Source organism: Canis lupus, chromosome 21 (assembly GCF_048164855.1).
Source record: "Canis lupus baileyi chromosome 21, mCanLup2.hap1, whole genome shotgun sequence".
NCBI classification, from domain to species: domain Eukaryota; kingdom Metazoa; phylum Chordata; class Mammalia; order Carnivora; family Canidae; genus Canis; species Canis lupus.
Genome location: NC_132858.1, coordinates 16329038 through 16350991, shown reverse-complemented (window position 1 = coordinate 16350991; position 21954 = coordinate 16329038). Strand labels below are relative to the sequence as shown.

At 35.0% G+C, this 21954-nt stretch overlaps 1 protein-coding gene, 1 long non-coding RNA gene and 1 pseudogene across 2 annotated transcripts in view; 1 reads left to right on the top strand and 2 right to left on the bottom strand.

The window, feature by feature from the left end:
* The window catches only part of LOC140612761 (uncharacterized), a 69014-nt gene that overhangs the window by 22318 nt on the left and 24742 nt on the right, over positions 1 to 21954 (bottom strand). The gene's annotated exons all lie outside the window — the stretch shown is intronic.
* Positions 974 to 1948, bottom strand: LOC140613398 (olfactory receptor 10AG1-like). The gene has a single exon (XM_072791926.1). The coding sequence runs from the start codon at positions 1946 to 1948 to the stop codon at positions 974 to 976; it is 975 nt and encodes a 324-aa protein (XP_072648027.1).
* Positions 15006 to 16006, top strand: LOC140613397 (olfactory receptor 10AG1-like; annotated as a pseudogene).

Here is a 21954-nt window from a genome sequence, read left to right as displayed (position 1 = left end):
ACTTGAAATATATTTTTTATTTTATTTAAAAGCAATTAATTAACATATAGTGTATCATTAGTTTCAGAGGTAGAATTTAGTGATTTATCAGTTGCATATAACACCCAGTGCTCATTCCATCAAGTGCCCTTCTTTTTTTTTTTTAATTTTTATTTATTTATGATAGTCACAGAGAGAGAGAGAGAGAGGCAGAGACACAGGCAGAGGGAGAAGCAGGCTCCATGCACCGGGAGCCCGATGTGGGATTCGATCCCGAATCTCCAGGATCGCGCCCTGGGCCAAAGACAGGTGCCAAACCGCTGCGCCACCCAGGGATCCCCTCAAGTGCCCTTCTTAATGCCCATCACCCACTTTACCCCATTTCCTCATCCAATCATGAACTATATTTAAAACAGAATGACAGAGCCAGATCAGGTGTTTGACTTCCTCTGGTTACACATGGAAACATTTTCTGAATTCATACTGAGAAAGTGGATACAGTTAAATAATTTCATTTTGTTTTTAATTTCTGTTTACAATTTCAGTATGATTTATAACTTGTCTTGTGTTCACTCCCTTAACACATATCTAGGTGAAAACCTGTCAGGAAGAAATGAATGTGTCATGAATACCAGCATAGTATTAGTAAATATTTGACAAATGGGTAAGTCCAGGCCTACTTCTACACATTTTAAAAAATAGTTCTAGCAGTTAAAATCATCTGAAAATTTTTAAGGTAGGTAAATTTATAATATTCTGTGAAAAAAATTAACTTGTCCTAAAGAATAGAGGATTTTAAAATTAATTAATTGGCTTGTTAAAGATGCAGCTACAAGTGACTTTAGGCCAGAACTCTAAAACACACAATAATCGCCAATGATTACATAATAAATATGAGTGATTGTGTCATCAGTAAACATAAGTAGAATGGAATTTAATTTTATTTTTGTGATAGCTATGAAACAAATGTATTAAAAAGTGATCTGTATGATGCTTACACTGTTTTCTTGAGTAATAATTTTTTCAGTGCTGTCTTCACATCCTTGTTCCTAAGACTGTATATCAGAGGGTTAAACATAGGAGTCACAATGGTGTAGAAAAGAGAGAGCATCTTGTCAGTTCTTGCAGAATGATTGGATTTGGGCCTTAAGTAGGTGATGGTAGCCGATCCAAAGAATAAAAGCACAACAATGATATGGGAAGAACAGGTGGAGAAGGCTTTAGACCGGCCCCTGGCTGAGGACAACTTTAGGATGGTGGAAATGATTTTCACATAAGAGCCAAGTATAAATAGAAAAGGAATCATGACAAATAATATAGCAACTACAAAGACACACATCTCATTAAGTGAAGTGTCCCCACAAGCCAGCTTGATCAATGGGGGGATGTCACAGAAGAAGTGGTTAATTTGGTTAGAACCACAGAAAGGCAGCGAGAACACCTGACATGTTTGTCCTATCTGGACTGGAATTCCACTAAGCCAGGCACCAACAGCCAGTTGGACGCACATCTTGTGGTTCATGATGAGAGGGTAGTGCAGAGGGTTACAAATGGCCACGTAGCGGTCATAGGCCATCACTGCCAAGAGGAAACATTCAGTGGCTCCCAGCATGAGGAAGAAGCACATTTGAGTGGCACAGCCCAACCAAGAAATGCTTCTGTCCTGAGTCCAAAGATTCACCAGAATCCTGGGGAGGGTGACAGACACATAACAGATTTCCAGGGAGGAAAAATTTGCAATGAAAAAATACATGGGTGTCTGGAGAACAGAGTCTACCCTTGTAATTATTATGATAAGACCATTTCCTATTAAGATGGACATGTAGATGAGAAAGAAAATTCCAAATAGAAATCCCTGGATGTTAGGAAGGTCAGAAAATCCCAGGAGAACAAATGCCACAACTGAAGACAAATTGCCTTCTGTAGTTTGGTCTCTGGGTAGCATCTGTGAAAATAAAGAATTCAACATGTGAGATCACTTTATCTGCCTGAGTTGTAGTTTGTTAGCCTATAAAATAAGTGTACTGCACTTTTAAAATGATAAAGTCACTAACAATGAGTCTTAGAGAAGCATCTGCATTTAATGTTAAGCCATAAGTTTTTAAAATGTCCATTCTGTCACTAAATATTATTGATCAGAAAATATTCCTTTCAGGAATTAGGTCTGCTGAAAACTGATATATTTTCTTGTTACTAATAATGAGATGATTGGGCAGCCTCGGTGGCCCAGTGGTTTGGCGCTGCCTTCGGCCCAGGATGTGATCCTGGAGACCCAGGATCAAGTCCCACATCAGGCTCCCTGCATGGAGTCTGCTTCTCCCTCTGCCTGTGTCTCTGCCTCTCTTTCTCTCTGTCATCAATAAATAAATAAAATCTTTAAAAATATAATGAGATGAGTAAGGCTGTGTTTTGTTATCAGCTTTGAGGATAGGAATATCAATGTCTAATTGGTATCACATTAATAAAATTAATAAAAATATTCATTTTAGAGAAGCCATTTGACAATTTTGTTTAGAAGGGCACTTGATGGGATGAGGACTGGGTACTATACTATATGTTGGCAAACCGAACTTCCTCTTCATGTTATTCTTGTAAAATATTTATATACATTCACATTTGGATTTAAGCTGTCTCAAATATTTTTGTGTCATCATGCCATTATATATTAATAAATAAGCTGAAGAAAGTGATTTTCCTGAGTGGTCTCTGTGATTTTTTTTTTTTGTCTTGTAATGAATGGTTGTTATAGCCAGTTTATTTCAACTGAAAGTCATTCAAAACTGGCTATCAATGGGGAAACAGATATTTATCAAATTGCAAATATCGCATTTGAGATTTAATTCCTGATATGAATAGCCATGTTTTCAATCAAGACTTAAGTCAAGGGATCCCTGGGTGGCACAGCGGTTTGGCGCCTGCCTTTGGCCCAGGGCGCGATCCTGGAGACCCGGGATCGAATCCCACGTCGGGCTCCCGGTGCATGGAGCCTGCTTCTCCCTCTGCCTGTGTCTTTGCCTCTCTCTCTCTCTCTCTGTGTGTGACTATCATAAATTAAAAAAAAAAAAAGAAAAAAAAAGACTTAAGTCAAAGGGAGAAAAATCCCTTTTTAAAAGGATCCAAGAGGAAGGTTGCCCTTCCTACTCTGATCGTATGTTTACCTATTTTACTAAAATATTCTATAAGTAACACAAAACTCCCAGTTCATTTATCAGGCTCTCCTTTCTGAGCTCTATTGTCTCCCTACACATGTTCTTTCTTCCAACGAGCTCCTAAAGTACATCCTACAAATCTTTCTGTAGTGCCAACATCACCTTGTTAAGTTCTGTGTTTGATTCACCTAGTACTTGGAAAATGGAAAGTTCTGGTATGATGGTATCATTCCTATAGTACCGAGTAGAGGACATGCACATATTCCAGTATCTAAAGGAAGATTGCATTTAAGCATGTAACTTCCAAAGCAGGGATTCTACATTGTGGTAGGTATATTCACAGATGTTGTCTTAGTCAATCCTCATAATGGTGCTGGGAGGTAATTCTGTTACCATTCTATTTGTAAGATAACTTCAACATGAAAATGTTATATGAATCAACCAAGATCACAACAAATAAATGGCATTATTAAAGTTTGAATTCAGGCTTGTACAATTCAAAAGTCCAACTTACTTTTACTACAACAAGTAAAACGAAGAGAACATAAAATATCATATTTATATACTACATCCTTCCTGGGTATTTAATGTACATAAACCATTCAATATGCATTTGATTCATAAATGTATAATAATTCCCATTATTAACTGTCATGCACTATACTCTCCATCAGAGGTTGGTGTAGGATATGCTATTCTCATGCTGTGTTTGTATTTACTTCTTTCTCCTCTCACATGGTGGTCCTGTCTTTAGTCTTCTCTAGTATTCTAATAGGTGAGCATTTTGGAAAAACAGAACAAAGTAGAATTAATAAATAATTGGAAAATAAATTGGAAACTAACAATCTACAAGTTACTGAGTAACTAATTTGCTCAAATGGGGTTTGATGCAAGTTCTGAATAAGAAGTAATGATGAGTTTTTTTTTAATTTCACAAACATTATAAATATTATAAACATTATAAATATTAAATGAGCCATTGCACAATAAAGGCTCTAGAAATGAAGGAATTAGAATAATCAGTTTCTATCTAATTTCTAATTCCCTTCTTAGATATTATAATACCATAAAGATCTTTCCTTAATAATATGTACATTTTCTCTGTGAATTTGATAATTTTTCAGTCTATTCCAATAATGAGGATTTACTGTAATATTGGAAGTTATCATATATTGATCAGATATATGCAGGATTCACAAGTTAATCTTCAATTTTTTAATGACCCAGAAAATTGGAGAGAACTGAGTTATAAAGAATCAGTGCAGAGATCCAACAGTCTCTGACTGCAAACCTTATTCTAATTCCACTATATATTTCAGACTCTGTTTGACAGCTTCTACTTCCATGGTTTTATATTTAATATACATTTATATGAATGATTTTATACATTTAAGTGATTTTGTGTCTAATTTCCAAAAATTTCCAATGAAATTATAATGTTCTGCAATGCAAAGAGATTACCTACATCTCCCGTAAAGCTGTGTACAATTTATTTTCTCAAATGACTCTTAAAGAATAAATGAATCAGGAACCAGATGAAACTCAAGCAACAGGAAGGAAGGAAGAAAGGAAGGCAGGCAGGAAGGGAGGAGGGATGGAGGAAGGTAGGAAGGAGGGGATGGAAATGACAACCTGAGATTTCTTCTAAGTATTTTCACAACTAAAATTTCACCTTAATAATTAGTAAAACATTAAAATATATAATAGTTTCTAATGTTTTAAATCCACTAAAACCATGCCTAGCATTGGAGATGAGATTGTATTATAAGCATAATTTGATTGCATGTATGTGTTCCTGCATTATGTATAGAGCAAAGAAGGTCATGCCACTACTCTGAAATTAACGCTATTCATTGTCAAAAGCCCTTCAAGCTGAAAGGTAAACAGAGAGTTTATTCTTTTGTACATTTAATAGACAGAACTTCATTGCAGTTGGACTTTTTTTTTCTCAGGGACACAGGAAAATTTCTCTGTTTTATCCAGCTAATTACCTCAGAGCACTAAATCCCCTTAGATAAGGACAACAAACAGGCAGTTATGTTTGCAGGGTCTGTAGTATCTCCTTAATCAGAAAAATCTAATATCAATAATTTTTCAATGCCCTAAAAGTTTCAGATTTCTTTTCAAGACAGCATTTCTTTAGAAATAATTATTTACTTCATTGATGGCAGGGTACAAACTTATGTTTAAAATATCCAGTTCCCACTTTACTAAGTTTTGCTACATTAGAATTTTTTGTCAAAACTGCCCCAAATATTTGAATGTTTTGTTTCATTATGACAAATGTTACCTTTCAAAGTAGGAAATTTCCAATGTTTTTATTGCTTAGCTCACTGATCTGCTCATAGAAAAACAAATAAAAGGATAGATGTGTCCTGAAATATAGTTTTAAGTTCATTAGATTATTCCCTTAATATTCTATAAATATTTAGACTTTCTGAATTTTGATACTGAAGATACAATATCTCAGAAAGCCAATCTAAAATGTAAATAAGACCTTTGATGTAAAAGTTTACACTTACCTTTATGGATTCGAGTGAAACTATTTCTTTCTTTGATACAGAGTGTTTTAAATATCATTCTTTTTTTTTTCAATTAAATATCATTCTTCTGAAAATGTGGATCTAGTTAAATTCTATTGAAATTAAATTTTAAACTATTTAAATATTAGGAGTTGCAGATAACTTTCTAATCAATATTTTTCTTTCAAAGCAAATAGTGCTCTTTAAAAAATGTCTTTCTGTCTTGTGGGAATGTGTCCTTTCCCAAATCACCGTTTAATTGAATGAACTCATTATGTTTGCCATTCAAATATTTTGGGAAACAACCAAATATCTCTGGCCATAACATTTTTTATGTATGTCTTACTCTTCTGTTCTCTCAAGCATTTTGTCTTTCTTGTGCTTTGTTCTTTTTTTAAAAAATCTGTCTCTAGCAAATAATCAAACTTCTTTAACTAGTTAGGTATTCTTTAGAGCTTTTAAGAAATGTCTTTATTATACCATGGATACTCAGAGATTCTCCTGACCTTTGCAGTTTACTTTACCAGTGTTCTTCTGACCTCTATAATGATCCCTACTTTGTTATTTATACATGAAGTACTCATGTAGAGAGATTAAAGGTAGATCATAAGTGAAAGAATTGATAAAATCAGAAGTATTTGTGAAAGAAAATATCATAACTAAGATTTAAGGAATTTGTGTATCACATATGATACAAATAAAATATATACTGCATATATAATAGATATGCATATATAATAGATATATAGATATAGATAATGTACCCTGCTATTAACTTCAAAGGAAAGTATTAAATCCAATGGAAAACTGCAACAGGTGCATTGAAACAGAGCTACAGACCATTCAAGAATGAAGTTTTGGATCACCTCACCAAAGAAATAACCACGACCAACTGAAATGCTTTCTGAGGGCTAAGGGAATACGAATTTGGTGTTGAAAGAAGATGGTTATAAATAGTAGCGATGACCTATGATTAGTTTCAGAAACAAGGAATATAATTGTTATGAGTATCTCTTCCTCTTTTTGTTATGAATGTGTCAAAATATCAAGAACCAGAGTGAACATCACCCAAGGACTTTGCATCTTCTCTTTTCTGTCTGGCAAAAGAGTAAGCATGTTCACGGTTGCAGGTTGAATACTTGTATCAGGTTAAGTGGAATTATGTATTTGTATTGCCTTTATTTGGAGACTAAATCTGGCTTAAGGAAATTTGTGCAGTTGCCAAGTTGACCAGCAATGACTGTGATGGGTAGTTCTTTATGTCAGCATCTCTAGGCTATAGTGCCTAGGGTTCAGTCAAACCATAATCTAGGCATTGTTCTAAAAGTATTTTGCAGATGTGGTTAACATTTAAAATAAACTTTTAAGTAAGATCGTACAGTTATGTATCATGCTTTTACACACCATGAATATTTATCATGTTAAAGTCTCCAAACTATGAGTATTTTGATAACCAAGAATACAATAGCCAAACTGTGGAAGGAGCCTCGGTGTCCATCCAAAGATGAATGGATAAAGAAGATGTGGTTTATGTATACAATGGAATACTATGCAGCCATTAGAAACGACAAATACCCACCATTTGCTTTGACGTGGATGGAACTGGAGGGTATTATGCTGAGTGAAGTAAGTCAACGTAGGACAAACATTATATGGTCTCATTCATTTGGGGAATATAAATAATAGTGAAAGGGAATAGGAGGGAAGGGAGAAGAAATGGGTAGGAAATATCAGAAAGGGAGATAGAACATGGAAGACTCCTAACTCTGGGAAATGAACTAGGGGTGGTGGAAGGGGAGGAGGGTGGGGGGTGGGGGTGACTGGGTGGCGTTCACTGAGGGGGGCACTTGACGGATGAGCACTGGGTGTTATTCTGTATGTTGGCAAATTGAACACCAATAAAAAATAAATTTATTATTTAAAAAATTTTAAATAAACTGATTTGGGAGACACCTGGGTGGCTCAGTGGTGCAGAATCTGCTTTCAACTCGGGATGTGATCCTGGGGTCCTGGGTGAATAAATAAATGAAATAATAAATAAAAATTTAAAAAATGAAATAAACTGATTTTAAGAAGATCATGCTTGATAATGTAGGCTTCATCCAATCAGTTGGAAGGCCTCAAAAGCAAGACGAGGTTCCCCTGAGAAAGAAGAAATTCTTCCTCAAGACAGCTTCTTTCTGAGATTTTCAGGAGGCTACCTTGCCTTACACATTTTAGCTTTTCCAGCCCCAATAGTCTCATACCCAATTTCCTGAAATAAGTCTGTGTGTGTGTGTGTGTGTGTGTGTGTGTGCACGCGCACATCCATGTGTCTAAGAGTGTCAGTGCTGGTCTCTGCCACTGACATTTGAACATAAAGTGGTGGCTCTAATCAGGTCATGCTTGGTGTGTGGAAATTCATGTTGCTGAGCATATGTATAACCTTCTCCCTCCCTCAAGTCCACTCTGTTCATGAAGACATCGTGCCATGACAGGTATAGTTGGCTAAAAGGCTAAATAGTAACCACAGAAAGGGTAACCCTGTCTGCCTGATTATTAAAATTCTCCTGTCTAAAGTGATTCATTGGTAAGCATTCAATGTAACACATAGATCTTCACTTTTTTTTTTTTTTTGCATGTTCAGAGAAGTCTATCCACACATATTATCTTCAGAACTTCTTGTATTGGGATGCCTGGGTGGCTCAGGGGTTGAACATCTCCCTTTGCTCAGAACATGATCCCAGGATCCGGGATCCAGTACCGCACTGGGCTCCCTGCATGGAGCTTGCTTCTCCCTCTGCCTATGTCTCCGCCTCTCCCTGTATGTGTGTGTCTCTCATGAGTAAATAAATCTTTAAAAAAATAACAAAAACCTCCTTGTCATCAATTTTCAATTATATTCCTTCCAAGTCCTTGACCATTCAGTCAAACCATTGCCTTTAATCCAAGAATCAATACGGAATTTCATGTCTAGCCATTTTTCCTTTTTAAGACTCCATCTGTCAGATTTCCAAATGACTTTCCACATGAATAGTGGGATCAACTGGTCATTTCTGCAAAAATGCCATCCAAGACTTGGATTGAGATTATATACAGTCTAAAGGTCACATAGGGGATAATTACCAACATAATGATATTAAATATTCCCAGCTTTAATATTTAAAAATTTTAAAACTTAAAAAAATAATTTTGTGTAGTTGTCAGTATATTATTGTACTTCTCTTTTGAAATTGTTCCTAAGCATTTTTTCATACATGGTATTTAAAAGGAATTGCATATTTAATTTTACTTTGTATTGTTCATCAATAATTGCATTCATTATAATTGATTTTAATGTATGTACTGAAATATAATTCTCATACAAAAAACATACATTTAAATATACAGTTCAGTTCAATAAAATAAACAGTTCAATAATTTCAGTGCATTTATAGAATTATGCAACCACTTCTCATCTTGCCTACTCATACCCCCAGCCCTAGTCAACCACTAATCTACTTTTTCTCTATAGATTTGGCTATTACAGACTTTTCACATAAAGGTGATCATAAAGTGTTACTTTTTGTAACTTTTTCCTCACTTACCATAATTTTTTGGAGGTTTATTCACTTGTAGCATATGCATATACATTTGTTTATCTATCTATTTGCTTAATGGGCATTTGAGGCCTTTCTAAACATTTAAGGCTGTTATAAATAAAAATGCTATAGATATTCATGTTCAACTGTTTATGTAGATGTATCTTTGGGGAGGGAGTGGTTGGAGTATATACCTAGAAGTGGTATTGAAATGTCATTAAATAAATTTATGTACAACATTTTAAGGAGTATGCAAACTTTCCAAAATGGCTTCTTTTTACATCCAGATAAGGAATATGTAAGAATTCTAACCAATTCACATACTCATAAGAATTTGTTATTATTTTCATTTTTGGTTATAGTAATTCTGTCAGGCATGAAATATAATTACGTTGTGATTTTGATTTGCAATTCCCTCATTGCTAATAATATTGAGAATTTTCCATGTGCTTATTGTCTATCTGTATATCTTATTTAGAGAAACATCTATCTATTTAGACCTGTGTTCCATTGTAATTGAATCGTGTGTCTATTTACAATTGATATATGAGATGGTTTTATTTATTTATTTATTTATTTTTTATTGGAGTTCAATTTGCCAACATATAGTATAACACCCAGTGCTCATCCCGCCGAGTGACCTCCTCAGTGCCCATCACCCAGTCACCCCAACCCCCCGCCCACCTCCCTTTCCACTACCCCTTGTTTGTTTCCCAGAGTTAGGTGTCTCTCATGTTTTGTCACCCTCACTGATATTTTCACTCATTTTCCGATGGTTTTATGTATCTTTATTATATATTTATATTTTCTCTATTAGGTAATATATTTATTTATATTGTATATTTATTTGATAGTAAAAGTATAAAAGATTATGTCTTCTGAAAATATGTACCTATTTCCCTTCTTTTCTTTCTTCTCTTCTTTTCTTATCTGTATGTCTTTTATTTCTTATTCTGGTCTTGCTGCACTGTGTAGAATTTCCTGTACATTGTCAAATATAAATAGTTATTGTGGATCTCCTTGTCTTATTCTTGATTTAGGGGAAATCATTCTGTTTTCTATCAGTAAGAGTGATACTTGTTGTAGATTACTTCATAAAATAGCATAAATGAAGCTCAATTTATTGAGAGTTTTTGTCATGAATAGATATTACATTTGGTCAAGAGCTTTTTCTGCATCTGTTGAGATAATCATGTATTTTTGTCCAGTTCAGGTAAAATGGTGCATTATCTTGATTTCTAGATATTAAACCAAATATGCAGTCCTGGAATCAATTTCATTTGGACAATATGTATTATCTTTTTCAGTGGAAAACAAAAAGAATGTTCATTTTAACAAACAACACTGGAACAATTGAACATCTATCTAAAATATCTAAATTCTCTTATTTTATTATTATTACACCACAAGGAGCCACAGTTAACCTGAAAATATACTTGGCGAGGAACTGGGTGCCATAACTCCTTGGTATTTTTGTTTGGTCATTTGAGAGGAGTTGATGATAGTCATAGAGTCTTAGCTGGTTTCATGGCAGTACCTAGAGAAGTATTTTATAGTTTCTCTTCCAGCTTGGAGAGGGAGGGTCTTCTGGCTAAATTTGACATAGGGGATTATGCTTGAAAATTCTGCATGCTGTTTCTTCTAGTTTCCTTTTCATTCTAGAAAGGAATAAGTGAGTGTTCCCCTTCAACCCCCTCCTCCCTTTCTATCCTGTGGGAAATGATGAGACTGTCTGACTAACATGGACATGATGATGGCAGGTTCACACTGAAGGTGACATCACTGCCCCAACAGCCCTAGATTTCTTACCTCTGAATTTTTAATGACAGAGAAATAAACTTTAAGACACTACACACTTGAATCTTTATTAGAACATCTTAGTTTCTATTATAAATAATATGTAACCATAAATTTCTGATTTTACATTGCTTATATTTCTTAATGATCATTTAAAAAAAAAGTAAGAGACATAGAGAATTTAGAGAGAGTGGTATGGCCAGATGTGTTTTTCGTTATTGTACCAAACTCCTTGATTGGCAGACAGAATGGTTTAGTTTAATTAGAAAGTGACACAGGAAAGGAGCTGATCCCAAGGGTATAAGATATTTCCTTCTTAAAGAGCACTAGGTGTGAACATATTTTAGAATGGAATTAACTTCTGTTTCAAATAAAAGTAAATTACCTGTCAAAAATACAGTTCTCATTCTGTCTTCTTCGATCAATAAAGGCAAGCCTTGTATTTAACCTCGATCCAAATAGGTAAGCATGAATTTTTGTCTAATACCAAATTTAGCTTTACTAACAATCATGTTTTTGGTGATCAGCAAAGAACTGAACAAATTTTATTTACAGAAAATTTTAAAAGGGATCTTTTGTCAATATTGTTGCTCTGGTTTAACTTCAAAACACTGATTCAGACTGCCTTTTAATTTTTCTGACTTATTATTATAACATGAAAGAAAATATAAAGTACTTTGTGACATAATAGACCAATATATCAAAGATTACTGACATCTGTATTATCATCAAGATAATCATCACTGTCAACATCTTTGGTGCTAACATGCATAACTACTATGTGTTAAGTAGTTTGCAGTACTAAATCTGAAGATCATATCTCCGGAAAATTTAATTATGTATAACTAAGGAACAAGATAGTAAGTGGACCTTTTTGAAATGAGTTTCCATCCAGCTAATAACAAAGGTAATTTTTGCTTGTTAAGAGTTAGATTTCAAAAAAAAATAATAATAAGAATAATAAAAATAAAATAAATTAAAAAAAGAGGTTCCATGATAAATGAGTTTAAAGATGCTAAAGAGATCTCAGCATGTTTTCATTTTTTATCTTTAGCAACTTCTAAAGGAAAAAGCCTTCTGAATTACATCCACCAAATTCTGATTTTTTATTTCTTAACTTCAATTTGATTTTATATACCTGTTTTGAATACAAGCATGTTATACATCAGATGTTAGATCCCATTGAAATCCCAATCTCCACATCAAAAAATTATTTCAGTGGAAGACCAGAGAAAACAAACAAAATATTTGAACAAAAGCAGAATTGACATTTACCTGCATGATATAGTATTTTGTGAGTTGTATAAGTAGAACATCTAAAGGTTTCCAGAAGTCAGAAAAACTAGGGCTATGCTGCAAGATTTGAGGATGCTTTTGTTGGTGAGGTTGTGTTCAGAATATAAGCACATGATTCAGTTAATATTTTAATATTTATTTTTAATCATTATTAAATATTAATTGTTAAATCCTTTTTTACTCTATAAATGGTTTTACACTGAGAATTCCATCAAATATTCATAAAATTTTGTTCCATTTTACAAATGAAAAGTGGAGGGCAAACAGAAAAGCTTCAGTAAATATAGAACATTATATATATAATATATATTTTTAATATTTTATTTGTTTGAGAGAGAGAGAATGCACAATTGGACTGAAGGGTAAAAAGAGTGGAAAAAGAAAATCTTCAGCATACTCCACTCTGAGCCTGATGCCGGGCTCAATCCCATGACCCTAAGGTCATGACCTGAATCAAAGTCAAGAATCAGATGCCACCCAAGCACCTCTAGAACATTATATTCTTGAGTGCAAGTTTTGATGCTGCTTCTCCTTGTTAATTGTTTGTTAGTTTCTTAGTTTCAATTTGCTTTTCAAACATACTAGTCCATTTGAACACTAAGAAAAAAATGTAAAGGAAACCAAATAATGAGGGAAGAGCTTACATGAAGAGCAGATCCAATAAAGAGAATAAATAGAATGGCAGTTTCTGAGAGCAATGGTTTATTGATCAAATATGGGTGCATGAGGCATGCTAGTGTAGAAAGATGCAGTGATTAATTCAACAAATAATTTGAGTAATTGTGCATATATTGGACACTATGTCAAATTAAATAGGTGAATAAAGCATAGTAAATGTGTGTAGGATGGTATAGCGAAAAACAGCCTTGGTTGTGTAGTCTTGTATAACACCTATCAGCTGCTAATTTCTGACCATCTTACACTCACTTATAGCATTTTTACATTCTCTGTAACCAAGTTTCCATTGAAAGAATTGTTTAATAGTGGGGTAAAATTTAAATATCTTTATTACTTTAATATATAGTTTGGAATATTGTAGACTGTAAAAGAAATTAGCATTAATTTTTCCTTTTCTAAGCCACAGAAAATCATTGGATGCTCAAGGTTTGCATGGACTGTTGTTCCTGCCCCTTTTGAGCTATGTTTTTTGTTTTTTTAAGATTTTATTTATTTATTCATGAGAGACACAGAGAGAGAGAGAGAGAGAGAGAGGCAGAGACACAGGCAGAGGGAGAAGCAGGCTCCATGCAAGGAGCCCGACGTGGGACTCGACCCAGGTCTCCAGGATCATGTCCTGGGCTGAAAGCAGTGCTAAACTGCTGAGCCACCAGGGCTTACCTGAGTCTATGTTTTTAGCTTAAATTTGACCATTGTCCATATAAAACACACTTAGAATATAGTTATAGACATATCTGCTCTTTGCAGTTAGTTTCTATTGGCTTCCAAAATAGCTAACTCATAAGATGCAAGTTATCTAGACATATTGAAAAAAATGAAGCAATTTGCTACTTCCACAAGAGTGAATGAAAAGAGTATAATTCAAACACATACACAAAACCACAGAAGGCATGCTCGATCTATAAGAGGGAGAGAAGCTGGGGACGTCTGCATTTTATAGGAACTCATGTTTACACTAAGGTATAAGCATCTAAGACTGTTCCAAAGAAACTACCAATTTGGCTCATTTGTAATTTATTCAAGAAGTGAGTAAATCACATTTTGAAAAAAAATATATATAATATGAATTGCGTAGAAAGATGTAGAAAATATCAAAAGAAGTTTATAATCGACTGATAGCAATGAGAAAAGTACATTCCTCCCGATACACTCACGCGCATAAACATAGACACATATGTGTGGAAGGAAAAGAGAGAAAGGATTAATGGGATCATCAGAATGATAACAGTTATTGAGGATCTGGGTAATTTAGGAAGGTCTCAAAGATGAGTTTTGGTTGATTTTTTTTTATAAGGTAAATTTGTGAGGGGTGTACATTGTAATTGGGATTGCTTTCTTGAACATAAATGTTAGATGAGCCTGCCTTCTACTGTTGGGTATTTCAGGACACATACACCATTTTAAACTTCATTTTCTTCCTTCTGCAAAACCTTAAAAAAAATGACTGCTGATTTCAGGGATCTTACACTAAAATACACAGTTTAAAGATAAAATAACACCTCATAATATTTAGTGTTCAGCTCATCGATTTTGTTTTACAGTAAAATAGTTAAGCATGCAGAATGTCAAAGCTCAAGACACTTAGAAATACCAAAAAAAACCCCACTACTTTAAAAATGAACTGTATTCAGCCCGAAAGCCAATTTAGGTGGCTTACAAAATATTTACTTGTGCAATGAGATTCATTTTGAATTGATAATACTGGAAAACAGAGTTGAGGGGTGGGGAGAAAACATAGGAGGTGAAAGAATGGAATCCTTGTCACAAGTGAACATAAATTCAGATTTTGTACTTTTGAGTATTCCTATGGATAGCAAAATGATAATCACATATCTTCAGAAGCAAAGCAATATGATAATTCATATCAGAAAAAAACATGGATTTTTTTTCTTACAAATATATTTAATAATAATGAAAGATACACTTCAACACACTTTACAATGCTGGTAATTACAGATTTGTTTTAACAGAGGATGGGAAAAATTGGTAGGCATGCCATCTTGTTTGTGTGCAAGAAGACAAGAACCAAAGAAATCAGAGTAACTTGGACTTCTGATTCAATCATTCCCACAGATGACGTTGAAGAGATGAGAGCAGAAGACAATGGTTCCACAATAACACAATTTGTACTCTTGGGATTTTCTGACCTTCCAAACCTCCAAGGGTTTCTATTTGGGGTGTTCTCCATCGTTTATGTTATTATCTTAATTGGAAATAGCCTCATAATAATAATAACCAGTCTTGATGCTGCACTCCAGAAACCCATGTATTTTTTCCTGGCAAATTTTTCCTCCTTGGAAATCTGTTATGTGTCTGTCACCCTCCCCAGGATTCTGGTGAACCTTTGGACTCAGGACAGAAGCATTTCTTGGTTGGGCTGTGCCACTCAAATGTGCTTCTTCCTCATGCTGGGAGCCACTGAATGTTTCCTCTTGGCAGTGATGGCCTATGACCGCTACGTGGCCATTTGTAACCCTCTGCACTACCCTCTCATCGTGAACCACAAGATGTGCGTCCAACTGGCTGTTGGTGCCTGGCTTAGTGGAATTCCAGTCCAGATAGGACAAACATGTCAGGTGTTCTCGCTGCCTTTCTGTGGTTCTAACCAAATTAACCACTTCTTCTGTGACATCCCCCCATTGATCAAGCTGGCTTGTGGGGACACTTCACTTAATGAGATGTGTGTCTTTGTAGTTGCTATATTATTTGCAATGATTCCCTTTCTATTTATACTTGGCTCTTATGTGAAAATCATTTCCACCATCCTAAAGTTGTCCTCAGCCAGGGGCCGGTCTAAAGCCTTCTCCACCTGTTCTTCCCATATCATTGTTGTGCTTTTATTCTTTGGATCGGCTACCATCACCTACTTAAGGCCCAAATCCATTCATTCTGCTGGAACTGACAAAATGTTGTCTCTTCTCTTCTTACCATTGTGACTCCGATGTTTAATCCTATGATATACAGTCTTAGGAACAAGGATGTGATTGCAGCACTCAGAAGACTGTTACTTAAAAAAATAGTGTGATGAGTTTAATTGTAAATGCTTTAGCTCCTTGCCACACATTGATCAGAGGAGCATTTCTAATTTCTACATTCCCTTGTAAGAAGTTAGCTACTTCCAGCTTATGATGTACTTCTACTTACTTCTAAATACCAACCTATAATTTATTGTGCTTGGTTATGTATTGGGCAATTTAATCTGTCTTCAGTGGCCCAAGCCTAAAGAATAATCCTGCCTCATGAATAAAATACTAATATGCACCACACATTTCATATGAAATTTGAATAGAAATGAAATTTATATAAACTAGGGATGCTTGTGGCTCAGTGGTTGAGCATCTGTCTTTGGCTTGGAACATGGTTCCAGGATCCTGGCATTAAGTCCCACATCAGACATCCCACAGGGAGCCCACTTCTTCTTCTGCCTATGTCTCTGCCTCTCTTTCAGTGTCTCTCATGAATAAATAAATAAAATCTTTAAAAACATCATGTAAAACAGAACTCAAACTATTAAAATTTTTGGCTTGACTATACTAAAAAAATATATAAATTATTTACCTAAATGCTTTCCTAAATCTTCACACTTGTATTTGTTAACATTCTTTGATTCCTTGATTCTATAGCCAGAGATTGGAAATAGCAGCTAAACAATAAATGTTTTGTTGAGTGAATTTAATAATTTACCAAATAAATTAATGGATAAATGAATATTGTCATGACACATCACAGACTCCTGGCAAAATCAAGAGATTTCAGAGCATCAGTAAACATTGAAAGTGCAACCTACTATGCAGCCATGTGGAATTATTCTAATCATCACACCAAAAGAAAATCTTACATTCACTTAGCTCTTTTTCTAATAACATCCTTCTGTATTTAACTTAACAATTTTGGCCCCAAAGTAATTTGCTTTGAATTACTTCACTTCTTCTTTCATGCATTCCAAACAGCTACTCCTATGCCAATTCATATTTTGAAAATAAAATATCCATGAGTTGGAAAGTGAAGGAATGTGCTAGAAGTTATTTTCAGAACTACTCAAAGTCCACATAGCTGTAACAGGGGGCCTAAACTTTCATGCCTTTAACAATTTCTAAAGAGTCTGAAATTATTAAACCTCTGAACTGGTTTTATCAGGGAAAATGAACACCTGTCAACAGAACCACTAATGCCTATCCTCCCAGTTCCAAGTTCTCACATTAGTCACTGGCATGAAGACATGATTAGTGCATCTGTGCCTGAGAACATCTATCAGCAGTTCTTTGACAATTATTGCATTCTGCAGTTTTAGCTATAATTGTACATATGCTTATATGACAATGTTAGTTCCCGTTCTTTAGATGGTTATATTTTACTTCATCAAGCCATCTACATCCTCTACCACCTAACATAATGTACCTCATTTATTTATTTCTGTATTTTATCCTTGGAACTATACATGTTTATACCCTTCTCATTCAATGTTTTACATAAGAAATTTATGTATGCCTATGATAAAGACCATGATGGTGATGATGATGATGTTGAAGATGATGATGATGATGATGATGGTGGTGGTGATGATAATGATGATAAAGATGATGATTATGATAAAGATAGTAGTGGTGGTGTTTGTTGTTTCTGAAATTTAGTAAAGCAGGAATCATGATGTCACAGATACAGGGCTATCCCAGGAGTTCAGATAACTCAATTTAAATCTCTTTATCAACATCTTAAGCAGTTCATTAAGCACTTTCTTTCAGTACATTCTGTTAAGAACAGAAATCCAACTAAGTAAATATTAAAGATCTTATTGGATTTTCTTCAGCACTTCATGAATCAGGTAGCATCCAATCCAACAGGTAGAAAGGAACTCTGAAGAGCTACACAAGGCAAAGGGTTTTATAGGCAGAAAGGAGCAGGAACAAGGAAGTTATACTAGGCAAAAATATTGGTTATTGCAAAGTTATTTTCCTGACAGGGCATGGCAGGGAGGAATCAGGTATATTACATACCTAATGTTAACCAGGCAATTCTGGATTGCATGGTTTTAGATTCCATTCTTGGGAGACCCAGAACTGGAGCTAAGTTTTGGTTTGATGATGTGAGACTTAGAATAAGTGATTCTACTTTGAGCCTGTTGTATTGTCTGTAACAATTCACAATTAATAAAATGGTGAAAACATACTATTTTCGGGGATCACTGGGTGGCTCAGAGATTTAAGCACCTGCCTTCGACCCAGGGCATGATCCTGTAGTCCTGGGATGGAGTTCCACATCAGGCTTCCTGCACGGAGCCTGCCTCTCTCTCTGCCTGTGTCTCTGCTTCTCTCTTTCTGTGCCTCTCATGCATAAATAAATAAATCTTTAAAAAAAAAAGAAAACATACTATTTTCTGTGAACTTCTAGGATTATTATAAGGGTCAATCACTATCCACCTAGCATAGAGAAGCATTTGGGAAGGCTTAAAGCACCAAAAATGAAAGTGTTGGCTGTATTTCAGTATAATTCTTAGTGAAATCACTAGCTGCATTGTGTTTATACTCAAACTATCAATATAATATAATCAATATAGTGCTATTTTTGAGAAAAATGGACATCCCTTCATATGAACTACCTAGAGAAGAAAATCTACTTAAATACATTTAAGGAATGCATTCCTTTTACTTAAAAGGAACGATATTCCTTTACTTCATTTATGGTTAGTCTTTCAAAAATGTGCTACTTAACTCTTTGCTATTCTAAACAATGATTATGGAACAGAGCTAAATATTTCTTAGTATTCAAATAAAACATTAATGCATCTTTATATCACTATGAATTCAGTGCCAATTAACATCTATAGGATTATGGTTTCCTTTATATTTTTAAAAAAATTCCTTGAGACTTTTGTGATTTCTCTTTTTGTATCCCTATCCCTTGTCTTCCCAGTCTGTCAATTCACAATGAGGCGGAAATTATTTCTTGGATTCACTTGATTATATTTGCTATCCATTATTAGCTACTGTGATTGAGGCTGATTAAAAAGAAACTGTGAGCAATGCTTGGTTGACTCAGTTAAAGATAGTGAAAGGGAATAGAAGGGAAGGGAGAAGAAATGGATAGGAAATATCAGAAAGGGAGACAGAACATGAAGACTCCTAACTCTGGGAAACAAACTAGGGGTGGTAGAAGGGGAGGAGAGTGGGGGGTGGGGGTGAATGGGTGACGGGGCACTGAGGGGGGCACTTGACAGGATGAGCACTGGGTGTTATTCTGTATGTCGGCATATTGAACACCAATAAAAAATAAATTTATTATTAAAAAAAAAGATTGGCTTTTGGCTCAGTTCAAGGTCTTACGGGTTCCTAGAATCCAGCCCTGCATAAGGCTCCCTGGTCAGCTGGGAGTCTGCTTCTCCCTCTCTCTCTCTCTCTCCCTCCCCCCTACTTGCACTCTCTCTCTGTTATTCTCCCTCAAATATAATATAATATAGTATAATATAATATGATAAAATAATAAAAAGAAATCATGACATAGTTCATGAAAATGGGCATCTGAATTAACATCTGAACCAACTAACTAATGGGCAACATGAACTAACTAACATACACTTTAACTAGGCCATGATTGCTAGTGAGGGCTGCACACATTTTTTGAAGGAGAGACCAAGAAATCATTCTCATGCAAATTTCCTTTTCTTTTTTTTTTTTCTGATTTTTATATCACACCAGTCTTCTAGATAGCATCATTTACCGACTTCTGGCCACCCAATTTATGCGGAATGCAATACATGGCTTGTACCAATTGCTGAGGATTTAGATTATCCATTATTTCAAAATAGGTGAGTCAGGGAACCTGGATGGCTCAGTGGTTGAGCTTCTGCCTTTGGCTCAGGGTATGATCTCAGGGTCCTGGGATTGAGTCCTGCATCAGGCTCCCCGCAGGGAGCCAGCTTCTCCCTCTCACTTTAGCTCTCCCTCTCTCTCTGTGTCTCTTATGAATAAATAAATTAAATCTTCAAACTCTTTAAAAAATAGCCTAGGCAATAAATACGTCATTGACAATATGTATTTAATGAGAAAGGAAACATACACATTCTTGTCTAAATTCATTTTGGATGAGGGTTGTTATATGTAAAAGATTCCCTCTTCCCGAGGCTATTTATACATTCTTTCCTCAACAAAAGAACAGCTTGGATATACTGTTCCTCTGAAGAAAACACTTAAAAAATTAAGAAACACAACTACCTATAAGAATGTAGTGATTATATTTTATAAAAACTACTTTTTAAAATGTTATTTTATCAAAGAATTATATATGACATATGAAAAGCATGTGTCTTTAGACCATATATAAAAGATTTGAACATAGTGACTTTAAGTCACAATGTGGTATGTGGCCTATTTTCTCTGGTGACCTCTAGAAGCTAAGAATGACATTTGGCTGATAGCCAGCAAAGGGACAGGGTGTTCTGTTCTGCAACCTCAGAGAACTGAACTCTGCCAATAACCTAATTGAGCAAGGAAATGGAATCTGCACTAGAGCTTGTAGAAGGAAGTGCAGCACAGCCCACACTTTGATTTTTGTTCACTGAGATCCATGTAGGATCTATGACCTACGGTGCCATAAAAGTTCTAGGAATTGTCCATTAATATTTTAAAATAAAGTGTTGTATGTTTCTCTAGGTACAGCTCTTATAAATATCATATGCCAGATATTTGATAATTTGCAAGTAGTTTCTTCACAAATATTTTATATTTAAAAAAATATTTCACTCTCTCATCAGCTTTGCTGCCATTCCTGTATCATTTTGGCATTGAAAAACATTGTTAAGGAGTACCTGGGTCGCTCAGTTGGTTAAGTGTCTGCTTTCTGCTCAGGTCATGATTCTGGGGTCCTAGAATGGATCCTCACCTTTGGTTCTCTACTCAGGGGGCAGCCAGCTTCTTCCTCTGCCTCTCCCCCTGCAAGTACATGCACTCTCTTTCAAATAAATTAATAAATCTTTTTTAAAGTATTATTATTAAATCTGTGACTTTGCAGATATACTTTATCACTTGGTTTACAAAGAATGTGACTTCTTTACCATTATTTGAAACAGTGTCCTGAAGTAGGGAAAACTAGGTGAAGAGCATATGATTAACAGTGTGATTCATGGTTATGGTTCAATCTGACTTTCCTTTGAACATCCATACGACCATAACGATAAGTTCCTGTAACTAATATTTCATCCTTAAGATAAAGTCTGCTAAGTAGTTACAAATGGTCTCACAAGGAATTATGATTCATCCTCTTGTCTTGACAAGCTTCTGTTTCTTGTCTTTAAAATAAAGGACTATTTTAGCCGTAGTGTGCAAATATTTTAGTGATATTTGTCACATAAACACCACACATATTCTGTTCTATCATCCATCTTTGTCTGTGAGTCTCCCCTTCTACAGGGTCTATTGACTGAGTACATAAGAAAGTCCATAATAAAAAAAAACTCACCTCTGGGGAGCAAAGCAGACCTTCTTTCAGTATCTGAGATTATTTTTATATATGCAGGCTGATCTTGGAAGAGGGTTTCTTAAGGGAGTTGCCAAGAGATGTTGTTTGTCATGGTGAATGTTCTCATTCATTTGGGGAATATAAATAATAGTGAAAGGGAATAGAAGGGAAGGGAGAAGAAATGGGTAGGAAATATCAGAAAAGGAGACAGAACATAAAGACTCCTAACTCTGGGAAACGAACTAGGGGTGGTGGAAGGGGAGGAGGGCAGGAAGTGGGGGTGAATGGGTGACGGGCACTGAGGGGGGCACCTGACGGGATGAGCACTGGGTGTTATTCTGTATGTTGGTAAATTGAACACCAATAAAAAATAAATTTATTAAAAAGAGATGCTGTTTGTTTAATACGGATAAAATATATTCTTTAGAGGGTTTCGGGGAAATGGCATATGTAAAAAAATATGTAAAGTCTTAGTGAAGACTTTGTTAATTGGTAGCATTTTAAAGTTTATTTTTAATTTAC